The 18,189-nt window shown below is 45.7% G+C and overlaps 1 protein-coding gene across 1 annotated transcript; it reads right to left on the bottom strand.

Annotated features, from left to right (window-relative positions):
• Positions 1-559: 559 nt before the first annotated feature.
• On the bottom strand, positions 560-17,216 carry atr (ATR serine/threonine kinase). The gene is made up of 48 exons (XM_070979859.1): positions 17,075-17,216; positions 16,816-16,907; positions 16,151-16,303; positions 15,116-16,029; positions 14,884-15,026; positions 14,484-14,654; positions 14,235-14,398; positions 13,919-14,071; positions 13,589-13,787; positions 13,252-13,508; positions 12,947-13,143; positions 12,747-12,847; positions 12,419-12,590; positions 11,950-12,105; positions 11,608-11,802; positions 11,085-11,180; positions 10,900-10,989; positions 10,723-10,818; positions 10,452-10,582; positions 10,193-10,336; positions 9,934-10,027; positions 9,665-9,790; positions 9,333-9,539; positions 9,069-9,182; positions 8,845-8,960; positions 8,606-8,726; positions 8,304-8,441; positions 8,051-8,222; positions 7,748-7,914; positions 7,389-7,553; positions 6,954-7,045; positions 6,662-6,753; positions 6,363-6,540; positions 6,069-6,254; positions 5,651-5,810; positions 5,282-5,461; positions 4,909-5,051; positions 4,693-4,790; positions 4,307-4,536; positions 3,997-4,131; positions 3,309-3,509; positions 2,954-3,097; positions 2,230-2,380; positions 1,987-2,143; positions 1,644-1,797; positions 1,336-1,487; positions 1,134-1,239; positions 560-1,031 (listed from the first exon to the last, which is right to left on the bottom strand). Exons 1-48 carry the CDS (start codon positions 17,125-17,127, stop codon positions 858-860), a joined length of 7,830 nt encoding a protein of 2,609 aa, XP_070835960.1. The 5' UTR covers positions 17,128-17,216; the 3' UTR covers positions 560-857.
• Between the last annotated feature and the right edge of the window lie 973 nt (positions 17,217-18,189).

Below are 18,189 nucleotides of genomic sequence, written 5' to 3'. Positions count from 1 at the left end.
TGTATGAACTATTCTGATGAAAAATGATTGCAGTTCATTTTGACATAAATGAGCACTCTGCTTGTTGTTTTCCCAAAGAGGAGCTCCAGCACAGTCCTGCAAAGATAATCTTGCCATGCTGCATAATGTAAAAACAGTAAAGTCACTCACAGACGTCCTCAAAAAATGCAGGTATCCAATGCTGATTTGAAAAGCTCTTATTGACTTCAAAGAAATATTAAAGGCTTGAATCCATAAAAAGCTGCAACAGCAGCCATGCATTGACAAAAATGAGAAAAGTAATGATGAAAAACACAGTAACCTTTTGAGTATCTGAATGCATGACTGCACAACAAAACTCTTGCTCACTTACTTCATACTACTATCCTCACCCAGTCTTCTTCAGCCTCTTAAGGCTTTCATAAGCGCACACTTTGCTCCAATTGGTGCTCCTGTGAAAAAAGGTGAGCTGATTGGACCAGTGGGTGTGTGCACGAGGAGAAAAACACACATAGAAGGGATTAAAACAATCTAAGGAGGGTTAAGAGATTAGAAGACACACTTCACACAGATGCATTTACCTACAAAATCAAAACAATTCCTTTATTACAAGAGAATGTGCAACAATGCAATAAATATCCCGTGTTCCCAGAAAACAGGAAACTAAACAATGATGGAAGTGCTAGAACAAACAAATGGCATTATAAAGAGCTTTTAAACAAACAGCCACCAGTGTAGGAGAAGTTTTTGCATTATTCATGTGCAAATATTTCTTTGCACTTGCCATCCATGCTTGGAGCCACATCAGGGCACTGGAAGTTGTCTTGTAAAATTCTCCCGAGCTGACTGCCTTTCTTTTTGAAACACAGGTGTGTGTTCTACAGGTAAGGCCCCCAGCCCAGATACATCTGACAGAGCAACTTGTCATCTGTGGCTTCCTGTATGAGGTAGTGGACGTGTCCCTCTATGGACAGCGGTAAACCCAGCACTTTATTCCTGCTCTTTATTACTCCCAGCAGACGCTGCTCGATGTCGCACACGTGAGTTTTAGCCTGGCAGAGGAGGAGGGGGGGAAAGACGAGATGATGAAATGTGACATTTATAGTTTGTGTTAGACATGCATGCTGCTCTGAATGGACGTAAGATGCACGCACCTTTTCATTAACTATCTCCCCTGTCTCGTTGGCCTGAGTTTTACAAAGTCCTTTGGCTTGTTTGCTCCACTCCACCAGTGGGTCATGAAGGAAAGTCTTAAGAACACTTAAGCACACAGAGAAAAACACAATATGAATTTGCCTGTGAGCACAGTCACCAGATATATAATCATTATTCTATAAAGCATTTATGTGTGTGTACCTCATGAGTGGTTCTCTCTGGTCTCTCATTAGTCTCAGGGTGACCTCACAGGCCTGCCTGAAGAGACCCTCAGTGCCCATAGGCCCCATGGCGTGGACCATATTCTGCGTCAGGCGAAAGGGAACCACCTCAGGCACATCAAACGTCTCCCCCTAGTGGAGAGGGAGAGAAAGAGCAAATGTGTGAGAAAAGGGGGACGAGAGAAAAAGTAGTACATGAAAACATAATACAGAAGATTTTCCATGATTTCTATTGGAAGGTTTATAATAGAAATTACTCCTAATTAGTTCATATTTTTGGACACAGACCTTGTTGAAGAGGCAGTTGAAGTCGACATGAACACATTCCCCGGTTAAAGAGTCAAAGAGGATGTTTTCTCCATGGCGGTCTCCCAGACCCAGGATGTAGCCCACCATGGACATCACGGCGGTGGAGCGGCAGTACGCAGAGCGGCTGCTGTACCTGTGAACACGCAATGAAAGTCTCATCTGTGAATATTACTGGATCATAAATGTAACTTTAAACCTCAACTCAAATTTTTTATAAGCATCCAGAAACGTTTTAAATCAAGATGAATCAGATTATTGATACTGCATGTGAGACAGTGGCCTCATAAATGTAATTGTAGGAGAGCTGCAGGTGGGGTCGTACCATGATGTGGGGTCAGGGAAGGTCCGGAGGAACCACTCGTGGAACACAGGGGGGTGTCGAGCACACAGCACCTCCTTGTGGATTCGCAGCTTCTCCTCAAAGGGAGCCGTCTTTGGCAGCATGAGCTTCCTGAGCTCTTTGCCCGACAGGTAGATACCTTGAACACAAAAATATGAGCACATTAAATGACTTCACCACATTGACTGAGCCGTCAGTTTGTTTATCTCTTCATCTGGATGATACCTCTCTCCTTATACAGCTTGGTGAGAATGTGCCGAAGCCCGGAGGTGTTGTTGACCCATTCGATGATGCCGCACTCCTCGTTGAGGGGAATCACAGCGTAGGTACAGATATGTAGCTCCCTCCGCCTTGACTCAGCATCTTTACGCAGGCACTACACACACACACACACACACACACAATAAAAGCATGTACACATTTTTACTTATGTTTGTTAGGATGCTCAGTTACTGTTCACATCGTGTACATTGATTAATCTTTATAATTCTTGAGGCTGCAATAAATAAAAAAATAAGATCACACATGCAAACGTAATAAGCTGGAAAGTAAAAGGACGTATGCTAAATGTGAGTCCGTGTGTACATTTTATAAACAGATAAATATAATAACATGTACCATAAAAAGGTCTTTTCCCTCCATTTCTGTTCAGACTTACTTAATCATATAAAGATACTTTAAATGTGTCTCTTTTCATAATTATCATTGAATTATTGTTGTTTATTACTCACTGTTCAGCCTGATCTCATTACAATATATATGCGTTAGATAGTAAATACGAGCCTACAATAACTGGTGGTGTATAACACTGACATGGATTACTAATATTAAATTAAATGTCTATTACATGCGTGAAGGAACAGATTCCTCTCAATATACCAGCAGTGTAATCCATTGAAAGACTGTACAAATACACCTTGCATTCCCATAAATCAGGCTCATCACACACCTTGTTGATGAGGCAGTTGAACTCCATGAGCCTGCAGTCCTTCCTCAGGTCGTCTTTAGGTTTACACATCATGGTGTAACTCCGCCCATCTGAACCCTTCAGACTTATCTTCTTAGGCTTCTGTAAGGAGGCCAAGATCTCCACCTACACACACACACATGTGCAGGTTAGGTTTACGAGGCTTGTACCACCTCAAGATGATTTCTATGATCATATAACCTGATTTATGTCACTGTATGACAGTGAAAATGTCTTAGTAACCTCGGCTGGCGAGACAGAACCATAAAGTATTCTCAGACCTTCCTGCCAAACAGATACAAGCAACAATCATCCGCCTTTTTCTCTTTTCTCTTACGCTGTCTTCAAAGCCGTCCAGGTACGCCCAGTGTCCGGGGAAGGCGTCGTGCTGTGTGTTCGCCCCGCCAGTAGAGGGGAGCGTGGGAATGAGGACCGACTGCAGCGGGATCAGGATCTGGCTGAAGGTGGGCTCCTCCACCAGACGTTTCAGCTGCTTGAAGTGAACGCTCATGCTGAGGGTGGTGCTGTTACCATCCACCTGAAAAACACATGAACACACACAGACTGCTACCTTTATATACTTTCTTTTTATGTGTCCCTTCTGCAAGCACCGCTGCTCCTGAGGGGGATCAATAAATGTTTATTTGACCTAATCTCGCATAGCAATAAAATGTGTTGGTCCAGATTCACTTCAGAGGATTTTCTAGCGAGCCTCTGATAAATATGAACCACTATTTTTTAATGTTATGGCTCCACACTCCACTGATCATGACACAACATGCATTCATCAAAAGGTTAGGACCATAAAACAGAGTGTGTGCCATGAAACACAGAAGAACACACACTTTTTTACTTTCATGAGGACCTAATAAAGAGTAATCCATACTGACAATTATAAAACATTTGTCATCTCAGGCAACCTTGATATGGGTAAAATTACTAGAGGCTGGAATTGTAAACTTCATGTAATATGTAATGTATTATATAACGTTATATAATGTGTGTGTGTGTGTGTCTGCATGTACCGGCTTGTTGCAGAGCTCCAGCAGCTTGTCAGTCAGCCTGTTGGCATCGCCGATGAATTTCTCCAGAGACTGTTTAAGACTGATGGCCTTCTTAAGGATCTGATTACAGCGGTTCATACGCATGGGGTAAGAAGACTGAAAACAAAACAGAACACAGTCAGGAGGAGGGTTGAATCATCACCACATAAAATATTTGTAATGTTTGTACAGGGAACTGATCTGTTAAGTAATAAAATTCACTGTTAAGGAAAGGAAATAAATACATAAGTCAGAGTTCACACACAGCGGCATACATGCAGTATGCACACACCTTGGAGACAGCAGTCATCAGCCACATGGCCTGTTGGGGGTACGCAAGGAAGACTTTGGCCACGATGGTCATGAGGACGGTGAAGACTTCGTCGCTGGAGTGACACACCCTGGAGATGAGCTGGGAGAAGGCGGTCAGGAACTGGTACGGTGCCAGGTTGGCACAGTGCTCGCTCACCGCCGTGTTGATTTTCCCCAGCTCCTGTCGCATCTGTCTGTCTGCTCGCCCGGCTGTGGTGGAGGGATACGTAATGTTTGAATGTGTTTACGTGTTTTTCTTGAGTTAGCCAGACACCAGTGGTAAGTGTGTGTGTGTGTGTGTGTGTGTGTGTGTGTGCGTGTGTGCGTGTGTGTGTCCATCTTTATTTTACACTCCTGGCCACCCACCTTTCTCACACTCACACACTTTGGCTCCAAAATCCAGCCAGAGAGACAGCATGCGAGGCATGGCCTGATAGATGTACTGGTTTCCAAACTGCAAAGCTCTGGGAGGGAAACAGCCAAACTTAGCTGAAATGGCCGATGATGAATCTAACGAGTCTTCAGTGGAGTAAAGCAGCACGATCTCAGCTCTGGATATCAGCAGAGAGAGCGATAACTTACTTTCCAAAGTACGTGACAATGTATCGGATGAGGTTTCCCTGTTTCTCCAGCTTGTTATCAGTCACCATTGGCATCACTTTGTCGTAGTACTTTGCCAGGTAGAAGTTTCCATCTTCCCACTCAGGCAGAAGGTTTGTCACATCCTAAAACACACACACACACACACACACACACACACACACACACACACACACACACACACACACACACACACACACACACACACACTTTTAAAGCAGGGCTACAGCTAACAGCCGATCATGACTGACTAATCTTTTCACCTCGACTTTGAAGGCAGTGACAAACAAAGAAGAAGGTTAACATTTATTTCCCTGCAGTGGTTTATTCCCTCTGCAGAAATCAGAGAGGTTACCTTGTATGCCTTCATGATGGCGTTGGACTCGAAGTTGGCTGTCTCCTCCATGAAGCGTCCCACCAGCAGCATGGCCTTGCCTTTGGTCTGCAGACTGCGAGGGTCCGTCAGGGGCTGATCATCAGGGAAACACTGGGCGACGCCCTTCTGCAGGACGATGAGGGCCTGGTGCACATCGCCCTGATGACGGACCAACAGAAGGTTTTACTGGTGTCGTTGTTTGTGTTTGTATGTGTAAAAATAATAGTTTCCGTCCAAAATAACTAAATTTTGAAGAGAAGGTGAAGGTGAATAACCTGGCATTGCCAACATGCATCAGCTGACATCCATATGCACTGCATATTGGTTGAATTTATAGGTTGGTTTTACCTTGGACCAAAGCCACTTGGCCTTCTCGGTGACCAGCTCGGCCCGGTGTGTGTTCTCCGCGTTCAGCAGTGCATTGAATGCGGTCTGGTGGTGTCCTGCCTTTCTGGCCACCCGGGCACTTTGCAGCCAGCACTCGCCTACCAGCTCCTGGCTCATAGGCCTGCAGAGCAAACACGAGGCCTTTTGTTTCAGATTCGCATTTTAATCAGGAGCTCAGATGGCTTTTAATCAACAGGAAACACAAGAGACAAACACAGTGGCCTGAATTAATACACAGGAGAGAGATGATCATTGTACTGTCGCTGATTTCATGGTGGGATAATGTCCACAGAAGCTATTTAAGATTAAGTTACTAATAAAAATATAGTGAGACTGTGTGTGTGGGACTGTTTGGCTGCGGGTGTTTCTGCATCCTTACTGTGGTCCCAGGCTGAACAGCGCCCGGCGGAGGGCCAGGATTGGCTCCTTGGCCCTGAAGGAATTCTGGGTCATCTCCAGCCGATCTGACCAATGAGGAGGCAGCTGGCTGAGGCTGGGGGTGGAGTATTCCCTCTGCTTCTGCAGCTCAGTGAACATGTGCTCCAGCTCGCTGAGCATGTGGAGCCTAATCAGACCGACACAGACACACAGATTCAGTTATTGCGACTGACAAGCAGGAATCGACTGCACCAACAAAAGAAAGAAACATCCAAGAATACGCAGACACACAGACCTGATGATGTACTCGTATCCTCTCTGGTAGGTTCCACACTCATAACTGGCTGCAGACAGAGGGACGACCTGCTCCTTCCTCACCAGCTTCAGCTTCTCGTAGAAAGCCTCTGCATCCTGCTTCTTAGCCGACAGCAGCAACTGGCCGAGCCGCACACCCCAAGTACTGGACTGACGGTCTGGAGACACAACAGCAGGGCAAAACTTTTAGTCATTAAGTAGTTATATACTGCTGCCATATTTTACCACCAATGGTTCGAGCTGTTGCAGCTTTCAAGGATCTCCTGTGTATTCTATTACCTGAGCTCAAGTAATCGTCCAGCAGGTCCCACTGTCCGAGCTTCCAGGCTGCCTCCACTCTGTAGGTGTTCAGCTCCGACTTCCACTGATGCCTAAATGAGCACATATGAGGGCAGATTCAGTGGATCATAACTGACTTAAGAAAACATCAAGAGCTCAAATCATAAGATTAACATGAACATAAAAGAAAGTCTTACTTCTAAGGTTTCGGTTAAAGTGTGTTTATCTTACATCAAAAAGCACCTTCAGTGAGAATGAGAGGGACCATAATGTGAGTGTGTGCGCGTCTCACTTGTTGGCCAGTACGCCATTGACCTGAGTGATGACTGTTGACAGCTGTCCCAGGCCGAGCATTGATGTCATCACCCCATGATAGTGGCCGATCTACACGCACAGGGACAACGGTGAAACAGGGAAGATACAACAGCTGACAGCACGGAGGACCACGAGATGAAAAATGCCCAAAAGATTTAAGTAACAAAGCTGATGACACGCAGCCTTTTTCTGGTGACGCTCTACGGTGAACACACGTGTGGAAATATAAGTGGTAGCATAGATTATCAGCATGCTGCAGCACTGCGTACATTCTACAGTTTATACATGAATCATGAAGGAGATTTTGGAAGTTTTTGGAAGTTTCTACAGTTTGTATAGTTCTAGAAGTTTTCATTGTTTGTACATATAGCAAAGCTCTACAACGTGTGTGTGTGTGTGTGCGTGTGTCTACCTGGTCTGACTCCAGCTGTATGGCCCGGTCGTAGCAGGCGGTTGCGTCTCGGAGCAGGCCGATGCTCTCATGCTCCAGTATCTGTTCCCGTAGCGACGGCTCCTCCCTCCTCAGGGCGTTGACCCCCCTCACTCCATCGGGCTCATGCATTGCAGCGTACAGCGTCTGCAACAGCCAATCACGAGAGAGGGCTTTAACAAGGGCAGGGCAATAGATAAATATTATCAACTTTTAGCAGCATCACAATGTGATGTGGAGCATATTCCTCTGCTCTGAACTTCAGCCTGATTGTATTTGCCGCATTAGACACAAAATATAACACTGTGGTTTAGATTTCAGCTGTATTGATCGATTGTGACCTGCAGGAAGGTGAGATGGTCCTGGATGTTCTCTTTGTTTTCTAAGATGTATGCTTCAAAGTGCATGAGGGCACGAGTGTACGCTCTGGATCGCAGAGAGGCCTTGGCCAGAACGTCCTGAGGAATACCCTTCAGGAAGGCCACCACACGCTGATAGTCCCCACTCTCTGCAGGAGGACATGTTAGTTTTTACATGAAGCCTCAGTTAATCATGCAGGTCACTGAACAACAAGGATACATGCCTTTACTGAGGTGAAACTAAGACGTAAATACTTCTAAGAGAATAACTAACTTTTGACTAACCGTTGTTTTTGGGTTTGGAGTAGAGGATGTGGCGGCTCCACTGTGTGAGATGAGACAACATGCTGAACACTGTCTGAATGCTGAGCTGTGATAGGCTGGAGGCTGTCTCCTGACAAGGCCCCCCTCCTCGTCCATCACCCTCTGTCAGCACGGCCAGCATCTCCTCGGTTACCTGGAAGCAGGTGTTTTTAATACAGAAAAAAACCCCAATCGACTCCTTGTGTAAGATCAAGGGATGCAGATGTGTTCTCACCTCCTGTTGCTCTGCAGGTGTGCAGCCCAGCAGCATGTAGAGCAGAATATGAGGCAGCAGGTAGATGGTGACCTTGTAGTCATGTTTGATGATGAAGCTGCAGCAGGTAAACACTCTGCTGGCCAGCTCATGCCTCACCTAAAACACATAAAACCAGGTCATAAAACCTCTGATTTGAAAGAAAAATGAATATCACTGTTGAGACAAAATGCATCATTTGTCTTGAATGGTCTCAATTTACTCGAAACCTTTGCATGATCCATCAGTTTGGCTCTGCAAAAGCTAAAAATAAATAAGCTTACCTTGCTGATGAGGTATCCGGCCCAGGTGGCTGACCAATCAGAGAATTTGCTGCCTCTCTTACTCAAGTACACCGGCTTCTTCAGCTTCGACCAGTTGACCTCCTTCTGACTGCTCTTATACCTGGAGATAAAGAGGGACAAGAGAAGAAAAATAACTTGAGAGAGGAGATCTTCTAAATTATATGTGACAGAATCAGAGTATATGTGTGCTGTGAGTGTATGTGTGTAAACTGGAGTACCTGCTGTTAAGGTGTGGTTCCAGTATTTCTTGAATCTGCTCTGGGAATCTCCTCCACAGACGGCGCCCTGGTGAGTCGGTTCGACCCTCACGACACTCAAAGATGGACAGCAGCTCCTGCGGTGCACCGACACAAACACATACAGCATTATATATGAGACATGAGCCAAAAAGAGAGAAAGGCACACACAGTGTCGAGTGTGTGTATCTAGCGCGTGTGTGTACCTGTATTGCATATGCAGCAGAGTCCTGCGCTCTCACGTCATCGGCGTAAGCCAGAAATGTTCTGGTCAGTTCAGTCAGCAGGTCATGGGCGAAGTTGGGATCATCAACTCCACTCTGTTCACAGAAAAATGTCCTTTTATCCTCAAACTGGAAGTCAAGTAACTTTATATGATCAATTCTTTCTTTGTAAAATTAATACAATATGTGCCAAAGTTACAAGCTACATACTGTTCATGTTTTTATACATGCACAGCTTAGTCTTACTACGAAGGTGTTGCGGTCGCCATGGGTGTGTGTGTGCGACAGGTCCAGACGTCCAGGATCCACAGCCCCCAGCTCCCCCAGACACTCCCCGCAGAGGAGCCTGGCCTCTGGGGATGAGTCCTGGCAGCCCTTCAGCAGCACTGACACCAGACTGGAGATGACCGGCTCCACCGCCTCACTCGCACACACCTGCCGCAGCAGCCACTCCTGCAGTCCACAGCACGAAAAGAAATGTTTTTCTCGCATGGGAAGATTGTGGTGAGTTAAAGTACAGTCAGTAAACTGCAGCTCTGGTCCTTTCAGAGTTAAGTTATTGGAGAATGGTTGCGTACCTGCTTGCTGTGCATCATGTCCCTGAGGCTGGTCAGCGCATGAATCCTGACGTCGACGTTTTCATGCTGAACGGCTCTCATGGAGAGCTGCAGCGCTGCGGCAAGGTCGCTGCTGCTGGCTGTCAGCTGAGGGGAACCAGATGTAGTATTTTTATCATTGAGTGGTTATTTTTTATCTATAACATCACTGATGTCAAACAATGACCCTCGTCTCCATCTGCATGCTTCATTTACTTCATCGTCGTGATGATACTCTTGGCCATACTGACCTTCTTGTAGTCCTGCAGCACGGTGTGGATGTCTTTCAGCTCAGGGTGGTCGGGCAGAAAGTAAATCTCATGGAGGTAGTCGTTCACTTCTTCCCTGCGTGAAGACAATTTGAATTTGATAACACCTAAAATTAAGTTAAGCTGATTTCTTTTTTTCCTTTGTTTTTTGCCATTTGTCAGCCAGTGTACATAAAACTCAAACACTATTTTTGAGGTTATAAAAATCCAGGCCCAGTTTGGGAGGTTTAAAAGGTGTTACCTGTTGTCCAGTATCAGGAAGCGTATAATAGCAGCAGTCTCTTTGGGCTGCAGTGGGATCAGGGGGAGGAGCGCAACAATAACATGACTCAGCAGAGGGCCCAGGTGTGCCGGCTCCACGCTCCTCACAAAACACTCCCACGTCCTGTCCAAACAGGAGAAAGGAATTAATACAGAATCAGATTGATGGGATTGAGCTAGCAGAAGCAACACACCACTGACATGCAGTTTCTTTGTGAGCTTAAAGTGTGAGTACTGACTGGCAGCAGAGCAGAGGGAAGTCATCTCGGTATCGGAGGCCTGTGCGGAGCGTCGTCATCATCTTCACCCTGACGGAGCTGATGTGTTTGGAGCCCATCAGTCGCATCAGAGCCATGACACTCATCAGTGCCTGCACACCAAACAGAGGGACAGTTTTACACCACGCACGCTGAGTAACACTGAAAACAGAAGCTCTGTGAACTCCCTCACTGACAGGACACTTTCTCAGATATCAGTTATTAAAGGGGCTCTGAGCTGTGGATCACACACCAGCTTCTTGCGGTCCTTCTCTCCTGCGCTGGAGCTGAGCAGCTGCATGTTGAAGAAGGCGAGTATTCCCAGCAGCTTCGGCTGCAGGTAGTCTGCCTGTCGCACAATGAGGGAAAATACAGATTCTTGCTAATCATCATCATAAATATTACACTCTATGGTAAGTCTGACTCGTACCATTCGTTCTGGGGTGGTGATGTCTCTGGGGCCCTGGTACGGGTCATCATTGGATGCAAAGGAAGCCAGGATCGCCAGACCATTGAATACCTACAATGGTAAACCACAGAAACTAATTAATTTCTGACACGTGTGCACTCAAGCACAACGAGAATATATACTTGTGTTAATACGTGTGTGTCGACCTGCTGGTAGTGTTCTCCCAGGCGCAGCAGCAGCTCGTTGTGAAGACCCTGGAAGTCCAGCCTCAGCAGAGAGCCCAGTTCAATCTCTGTCTCGCTCTGGGTGAACATGAGAAAAGCAAACATAAATCAGTCTGCTAAGCCATTTAAGCCACTCGCTTCATCACCCCACGGCCAAACTGTTTTCATATGTGATTAATACTCCTGAGTTTTTGACCAATCTTAATATCAGCTTCCTCCAAAGGCTGCTTTTGCCAATGTGGATGGACTTAAGTACTTTAAATCATTAAAGCTATTAGATTCAGTTTGGTGAGGGCGACCTAGGGATGGAATACGTCTATTTCTATTATTTATTTTGCATAGTGGTGAATCACAGCATTTGGAAATGCAAATGTGCTGGTGTTGAGTAATGATCTATCATCTAAAGTCACTGCTCAACACTACGACCATGAGCTGAAACATGCTGACAGTGTAACTACCTGCTCTGTTGTCTTTCCTGTAGCTTGAATGTGCAGACGATAATTACCTGCAGGTAGTGGAAAGCTCTCTCTAGCTCCTCCTTGGTGCAGGAGCAGACCAAATGGCTGAAGATATACTTGAAGTTGTTGATCAGGATCTCTCTCCTGTTTGCCTTCAGCTCATTGGCCAGGGTACGGATGAGGGCGGAGCCAGTGGAGCTCGCCTTGGCTGCCAGGTACGGCAGGAGCACCTGGAGCGTCCTCTGCATATACAAGTATGCACAGAAACGTATATGCTTATAAAGACACACATACATAAACATAATACAGTGTACACTCACACTGCACACTGTGTGTACTGTGTACTGCACTGTTTGAATGTGCTTTGTGTAGTTGCGTGGATGACGTACAGTGAGGAAGCGGTGGAGGTCTGGGAAATCAAAAGCGTGCGCGATCTGAGCCAGGATGTCCAGGGCCAGCTCTCTCTGATTGGCTGACTCGCTGCCCTGATCCGGTGTGCTCCGCAAGGCCGACGCATGACGTGAATGCAGCGACTCCACCAGGAACTAAACACACAGAAGGAAGAAAAAGTAAAGCCAGTTTGACTTTACGTCACCAAATCCTAAAAACTATATTCATCTCAATGCAATCCAGGCGAGACGTTTGAAACAATGGACAGAACTGCTGGTGAAAACTAAAGCATTACAGACAGCCATGGTGCATATGTTTTATTATTGAGGATTGTTAATATTTCTTTCTTTTATTCATAATATTATGGACAGAGAATCTTAAATTTCTTCATTTCAGATATAAGAAAGAATAAAATGAGAATAGGGCTTATAGTCCAAGTCTATCACAGCAGCATGAAGGATTTTATACCTGGCAAATAGGGTTCTTGTACTGATTGAAGAGGGTCTGAAGCTTAAGACCCTTGGCAGTGGCCAGGGCTCGGATCTGGGTGTAGGCAGCTACAGACACCGGGGACGACTTGGACAGCAGACAGTGGAGCAGCCGCAGCAGAGAGAATGACACCAGACTGCCCTGAGACGCTCTGACAGGAGAGGAGAGAACGTCAACCAAAACCCTGTTTTTCTACTAAACTTTTCAAACTGTCTTCATTCATGAAAATTTCAGTGGCAATAAAAGATGAAAGACGTGAGTTAAAAAGAATTTATGTATCACTAAAGACAAAATGGGTCACCTGTACCTGCCAATCTCTCCTGTGGTGAGGATGAGAGTGTTGCGCAGCTCGTCATCTCTGCTGAGTTTAGCATTGTTGAAAGCCTCTTTAAGACGTGCAACCAGGAGCTTGGATGACATATAAAACTCAGATTAATATGAACATTCTGCTCAGTAATCACACATTTACAATGAAAATGATGGTTTTATGATGTTCGAACTGCTCACCTCACTCAGAGAGCCATGCTCGGAGTTTCTGGTTGTCTCTCTAAGCAGGAAACGCACCGATTGGCTGAAGCGTATTCTGACTGCTGGATCCGAGTCTTCCATTAGACCAATCAGAGCACAGAGAACTGCCCGGGAGTCGCTGTCTCCACCAACCAGGTTCACATGCTGGCAGAGGTGAGGCAGAGCTTCTAGAAAAGCTAAGAAGGTGAAATATATAAGATGAAATAATATAAAATACCACCAAAGCTCGATATGAAGCTTGAATTGATATGGAACAACGTAGCAGATGAAAAAGAAAAAAAGACCTTGTTTAACACTACTTGGAATTTTCTGTCTGAGCAGGGGCAGGAAGGGTCTGACAACAGTCGCCCTGAGGGATGGAAAAGTGCTCCCAGCATGCTCTGCTGCAAGGCTGAGTTGGTGGCAGAGGATCTCAGGAAGACGACTGGATTCTACGTGTGTGTCACTGAGCTGGGAGAGCTCTGATTGGATACAACTCAGCTGGCCGATGATCCTGGCAAGCTCCTTCTTCACCTGCTCTGAGCTGTCCTCCAGCCTGGAACTGCAAACAGTCACATGCACACCATGAACATGATGACAAAAGTCTGTGATCGTGCTGTTTATAAGTATATGTGCACGTACAGCAGAGTAGTGCCGATGAGCTTGTGGTGTGTGCTTCCCAGGCGGTGAAGAAGAAGAGGGAAGGCCCTGACTGTCGCCGCTCTCACCACCTCATCTGGACTCTGCAGCGTCTTGGAAAACACACACACACGCCAAGTCTCACACACCCCACGACGCAGAAGGGCCAGCAGGGACACATAGTCTGCTTGGATCTGAGGTGCTGGAAAAACACACACAGCTTGACGTCAATCAGGTTTTCACAGTGGAAATGGCCCCAAATTAATTTTATAGCCATTATTAAACTGTTTTTTTAGGCCCTGACTTCATAAAAAGGATGCAGAGGATACTCACAGTAACAGAAGCTGAGTCTGTGAGCGAAGGTGGGCAGCCAGGAGGGGAATCCTGCACTCTGATAGGCTGAGACAGACTTGTTCTCACACACCCAGGGAAGAGACAGCAGTGCACACACTTGTCGCTGGAGGCCATCCTCTCTGGAGCTGCTCACTAGACATTTACACAGAGACACACGCGATCAATAGACTGTACTTGGAGAGATGTGTTTTGGGTTGATTTCTGAACAACAACAGTAAATAATTAACACAGCAAACAAATATAAAACACAGGAACAGCGTGTATAATGTGTCTTTGTGGGTGTTTATATCCTTACTTGTGAGGTAGAGGACAGAGTCCAGGATCCCCAAAGTGGTCTTGACAGCAGACTGGAAATAGTCCTGGTTTGAGACGGGTTGAGCACCTCCTTCTAACGCTGACTGACAGCTCTTCAGGGCCCTACCCAGAGTCTCAGTGGACACCCAGAGGAGAGGAGAGGGACTGTCAACAAAGACAGAGAAAGAAATGGGAAAGAGTACAAAACAGCAGCACTAAAGAAAGAGAGTGACCTGGTGTTACCTGTTACCTGGTGGGAGAAGAGCAGAGGGCTGCCAGGTGGAGGATGAGGGCCAGACCCTCCAGAGCAGAGAGAGTCTGTGTGGTTTCAGGTTCGGCGGAGTCCAGAACGGTCAGCAGCTCCTCCAGCCGACTGTTCACCACAGCCCAAACCTCACTGCGAACACGCATGTCCACCTCACTCAAGACGCAGAGACACAGAAGCATTTCAATACAGGAAATCTGCTGCATTGATTTATGATACAGATTCACAACCAATTCCTAGAAACCACTGTGTGAGCAACCATGTGTGCCGTGTTGCATTTCACTATATACTATGATACAATGCACTAAGGCATCTTTTACACCACTAAATCAGACCACTGGACTACTTCTATAATAGAACCCAGTTGTGCAGTTTATGAACTCACTCTGATGAAGTCTTTGTTGTTTTGCTGACTGACTTGGAGGCAGATTTGCAGGATTTCTTTGCAGCGGTCTCTCCATCACCTGACTTCTGCATCACCGCCGCAGTCTCGGCCTTTAGCGCAGCCTGGAGAAACCCCTCTGCGCACTGCAAAACACAGGCGCCGCAGATATTATAAAGAGGGTGAGAGAGAAAAGGTTTTATGAGATTTTAAAAAGAAAAGAAGGGAATCGTACTTCAGCTTGATTTTCTGTTCCAACGGTGCACGCCAGCGTCCTGCAGACCTCTGTGACTCGCTGCCTTCTTAAAAATGCAGTACTTTCATAAACTATGGCCACAGAGAGCGAGAACCCGAACAGCAAGCAGAGAGATTTGGTTACCTCCGTCCCCAACCTGACACCCGCCCCTCCAAGAGCACAAACACACTCGAACATCTGCGAGAGATAAATGGGCTCAAAGTGGGAGCGGGAGACAACAGATGACTGAAACACGCAGCGAGTCAAGTGTAGCAGCTCTCCTTCATAAGGATGTTTCTCAACTAGGTTTGCGTTTGCTGCGTGTGTGTCGGAGTGTGTCTCCAGCAACTGGAGGTACGCCGTGAAGAACTCTTGGCCCTGCATCTCAGGAAACCCTCCCAGCTCCACCAGGCGTCTCAGCATCACCATGGAGATCTTCCTCAGCCTGGTGTTGCCATTGGCCAGGAAGGAGCAGGCCGTCTCCCAGGCCACACTGAGGTCATGACGGGAGACAACTCCTCTCAGGGCATCAGTTATGACACTGATGGTCACGGCGGTCAGCGACTCCAGGGCAGCAGGTGAGGAGAGGACAAGGGGAGAGGGGGTGAGGTACGAGGCGGCACAAAGAGGGGAGATCCTGAAGCACTCGAGTGTCACGGGCCATCGGCTCTGTGTGTCAATGCCCAGGCTGTGACCCTTTCCTGCCAGCGAGGCAATATGTGCATACAGGATGTTGCTGAGGTCCTCGGCCAGAAAAATGAGGTCCTGAGTGAGGCGGCTGCAGATGAATGGCGCTCTGGCTCTCAGAGTATGAAGTAAAGAGCACAACACAGCGGACACCCGCCCGTGGATGACATCACAGTCTGGAGCTGCTGCCACACGAAGCAAACGCACCGCCACCCACTTACTGAAGTCTGAATCAAGGGAGGAAAGAGGAAACATCAGATGTGGAGGGGACAGAGAAGCACGAAATGATAATATAGATGGGAAAGAGTTTTTAACATTTTCATCTGATTTTTGAGGAGCAACTCGTACCAGTACAGCTCTGTGTGGTGTCCGGGTACTCGGCAGGCTGGCAGGCAGGGTTGGCGAACATCAGAGACGAGGATTTGATTATATGCTGCACAAAGTCCAGCAGCATCACACAGGCCGGCTCTGAGCTGGACTTCTTATTCAGACCAAGAGCAACTGGAGGACACACAGACAACAGCTTAGATTAACCAAGTGGCAAAACTTTCTTTGCTTTTATCTTCTGTCCTGACTAATCACTCAAATCAATCTGAGAGGCTACAAAACAATCGAACTGCTAAAGGTCATGAACATTACTTATGTTGTTACTTTATTTCACTTTATGGTGTAATAAATAACTTGATTAATCTCTAACTGAATAGAGCCTTTGTCAGGTCAATCAATATAGAACATGATTGTTTAAACTCATTGAATTTGATTGTAAATGCTAGTCAAGGGATTTCAGAGATGTAAAACAGAGTGACAGGTAGTTGCTGGCACAGCCCCAAGTGGATTGCTGGTCTTATATTGTCAAGCATCGAGGCATAAACTGAACATTTGGGGAGAGTCCAGAGCATAAGAAAAAACCCCCACCAACGACAAACAAACAGCCCTAGTAAGTACGGGTCAAGGTACAAAACAGCAACTATACTAACACTATACTGTGCAGTACTGTCAGGTGTCAGACTTACCGACATCCACATCCGTCAGTATCCGGTCAATGAACTGACAGAGGATCTGTCGAGGTTTCTGCACCGCCTGGTCGTACTCAGACGCGCTGGCACTGCAGATACCAACATGATTTTTAACGTTATGCATGTAGACAGCGAAGGTTTTAATTCACTGAGCAGCTTATACATAAAAGAAAAGTCTTAATGCAACCTAAAGCAGTTTCAGTCTGACATTAGTTTCGCTAATAGGTTAGCTTAGCCACCTTTAGCCGGTACTCACCTAGCTAGCTCCTGAAGAGCCGGTATCATCGCAGACATCTCCAGTCCCTCCATTTTTACAATAGCTTGGTGTCGCTATTTAAACAATTTCTTCAAAACAAAATATTAGGCATTTCTCAAGTAATTTTTAGCAGCACACGTCTGCACGCTCGGCCCATCCCATAGAGTCTTTCGAAAACTTTCGCTCCAAAATGACGTAGTTGTTTTGCTACGGCAGCCAACAAGGATCAGTACACCCCTCTGTGGAAACGCGAACTGTACACTGCTCCCCCTAGCGAAGGATGTGTGAATTGCTTCGCATATAGTGACGCAATACCGTACACAGTGGTGCCAGTCTTGTGTAAACATACTGTAGCAATATCACCGTGTTGAAATACTGTATTGCAAGTCAAAGTAATGCATTAAAAAAAGTATGAGCATAAAAATCTACTTTTTAAAAAAATATTGATGCATTAATGAATTCAATGACTCACTTTTATGGCCAACATACGAAAGTTTATTTTACTAAGGTTGAACATTTCAAAATCACATTATAGTGTGTTGTAGATATTGACTGTCATATGACTCATACAGTCATACAAGTCTAAGTCAAACCTTCTAAAATCAAATAAACATTTGTTTTATTTCCATGTCTATTATCATTGAAGTACATTCGATACTAAATTTGTACTTGAACAGGAAATTATGGCCTAATTCTCTTGTAAATATTGTACTGTTTAGTCACTTTATCAGTGGCTTCAGTGATATTCTTATGGACTGACAGGTGTTATAATCTCCTTGGTTTAAACATCAGAAAGTTATGACAGAATTTGTATCTACAGAAAACAAACACACACAAGGCTGTTCAGTGCATTTAATAGATAATTTTAAAGAATTAAATAGCAATATTAAATGCACAACATTTACAGACATAAGGGGTGAGTGTGTATGTATGATTCTGCTTTTCCCTCTGCTCCATCTCTTTTTCTGGTCATGTCGCAGTGGCAGCAGATAGATGTAGTGTCCTCTTGAATAATATAGCAAAGAACAATTGTTCGCTAAAATCACAGACAGCAAAAAACTGCAGTGGCTTTGCTGATGATAAATTATTTCCAGCTTTTCTTTTCATGAAAAAGA

The sequence above is a fragment of the Chaetodon trifascialis genome, chromosome 14 (assembly GCF_039877785.1).
Source record: "Chaetodon trifascialis isolate fChaTrf1 chromosome 14, fChaTrf1.hap1, whole genome shotgun sequence".
In the NCBI taxonomy this organism is placed as follows: domain Eukaryota; kingdom Metazoa; phylum Chordata; class Actinopteri; order Chaetodontiformes; family Chaetodontidae; genus Chaetodon; species Chaetodon trifascialis.
Note: the sequence above shows the minus strand (reverse complement) of the source record. Positions and strands in the feature narration are given on the sequence as shown.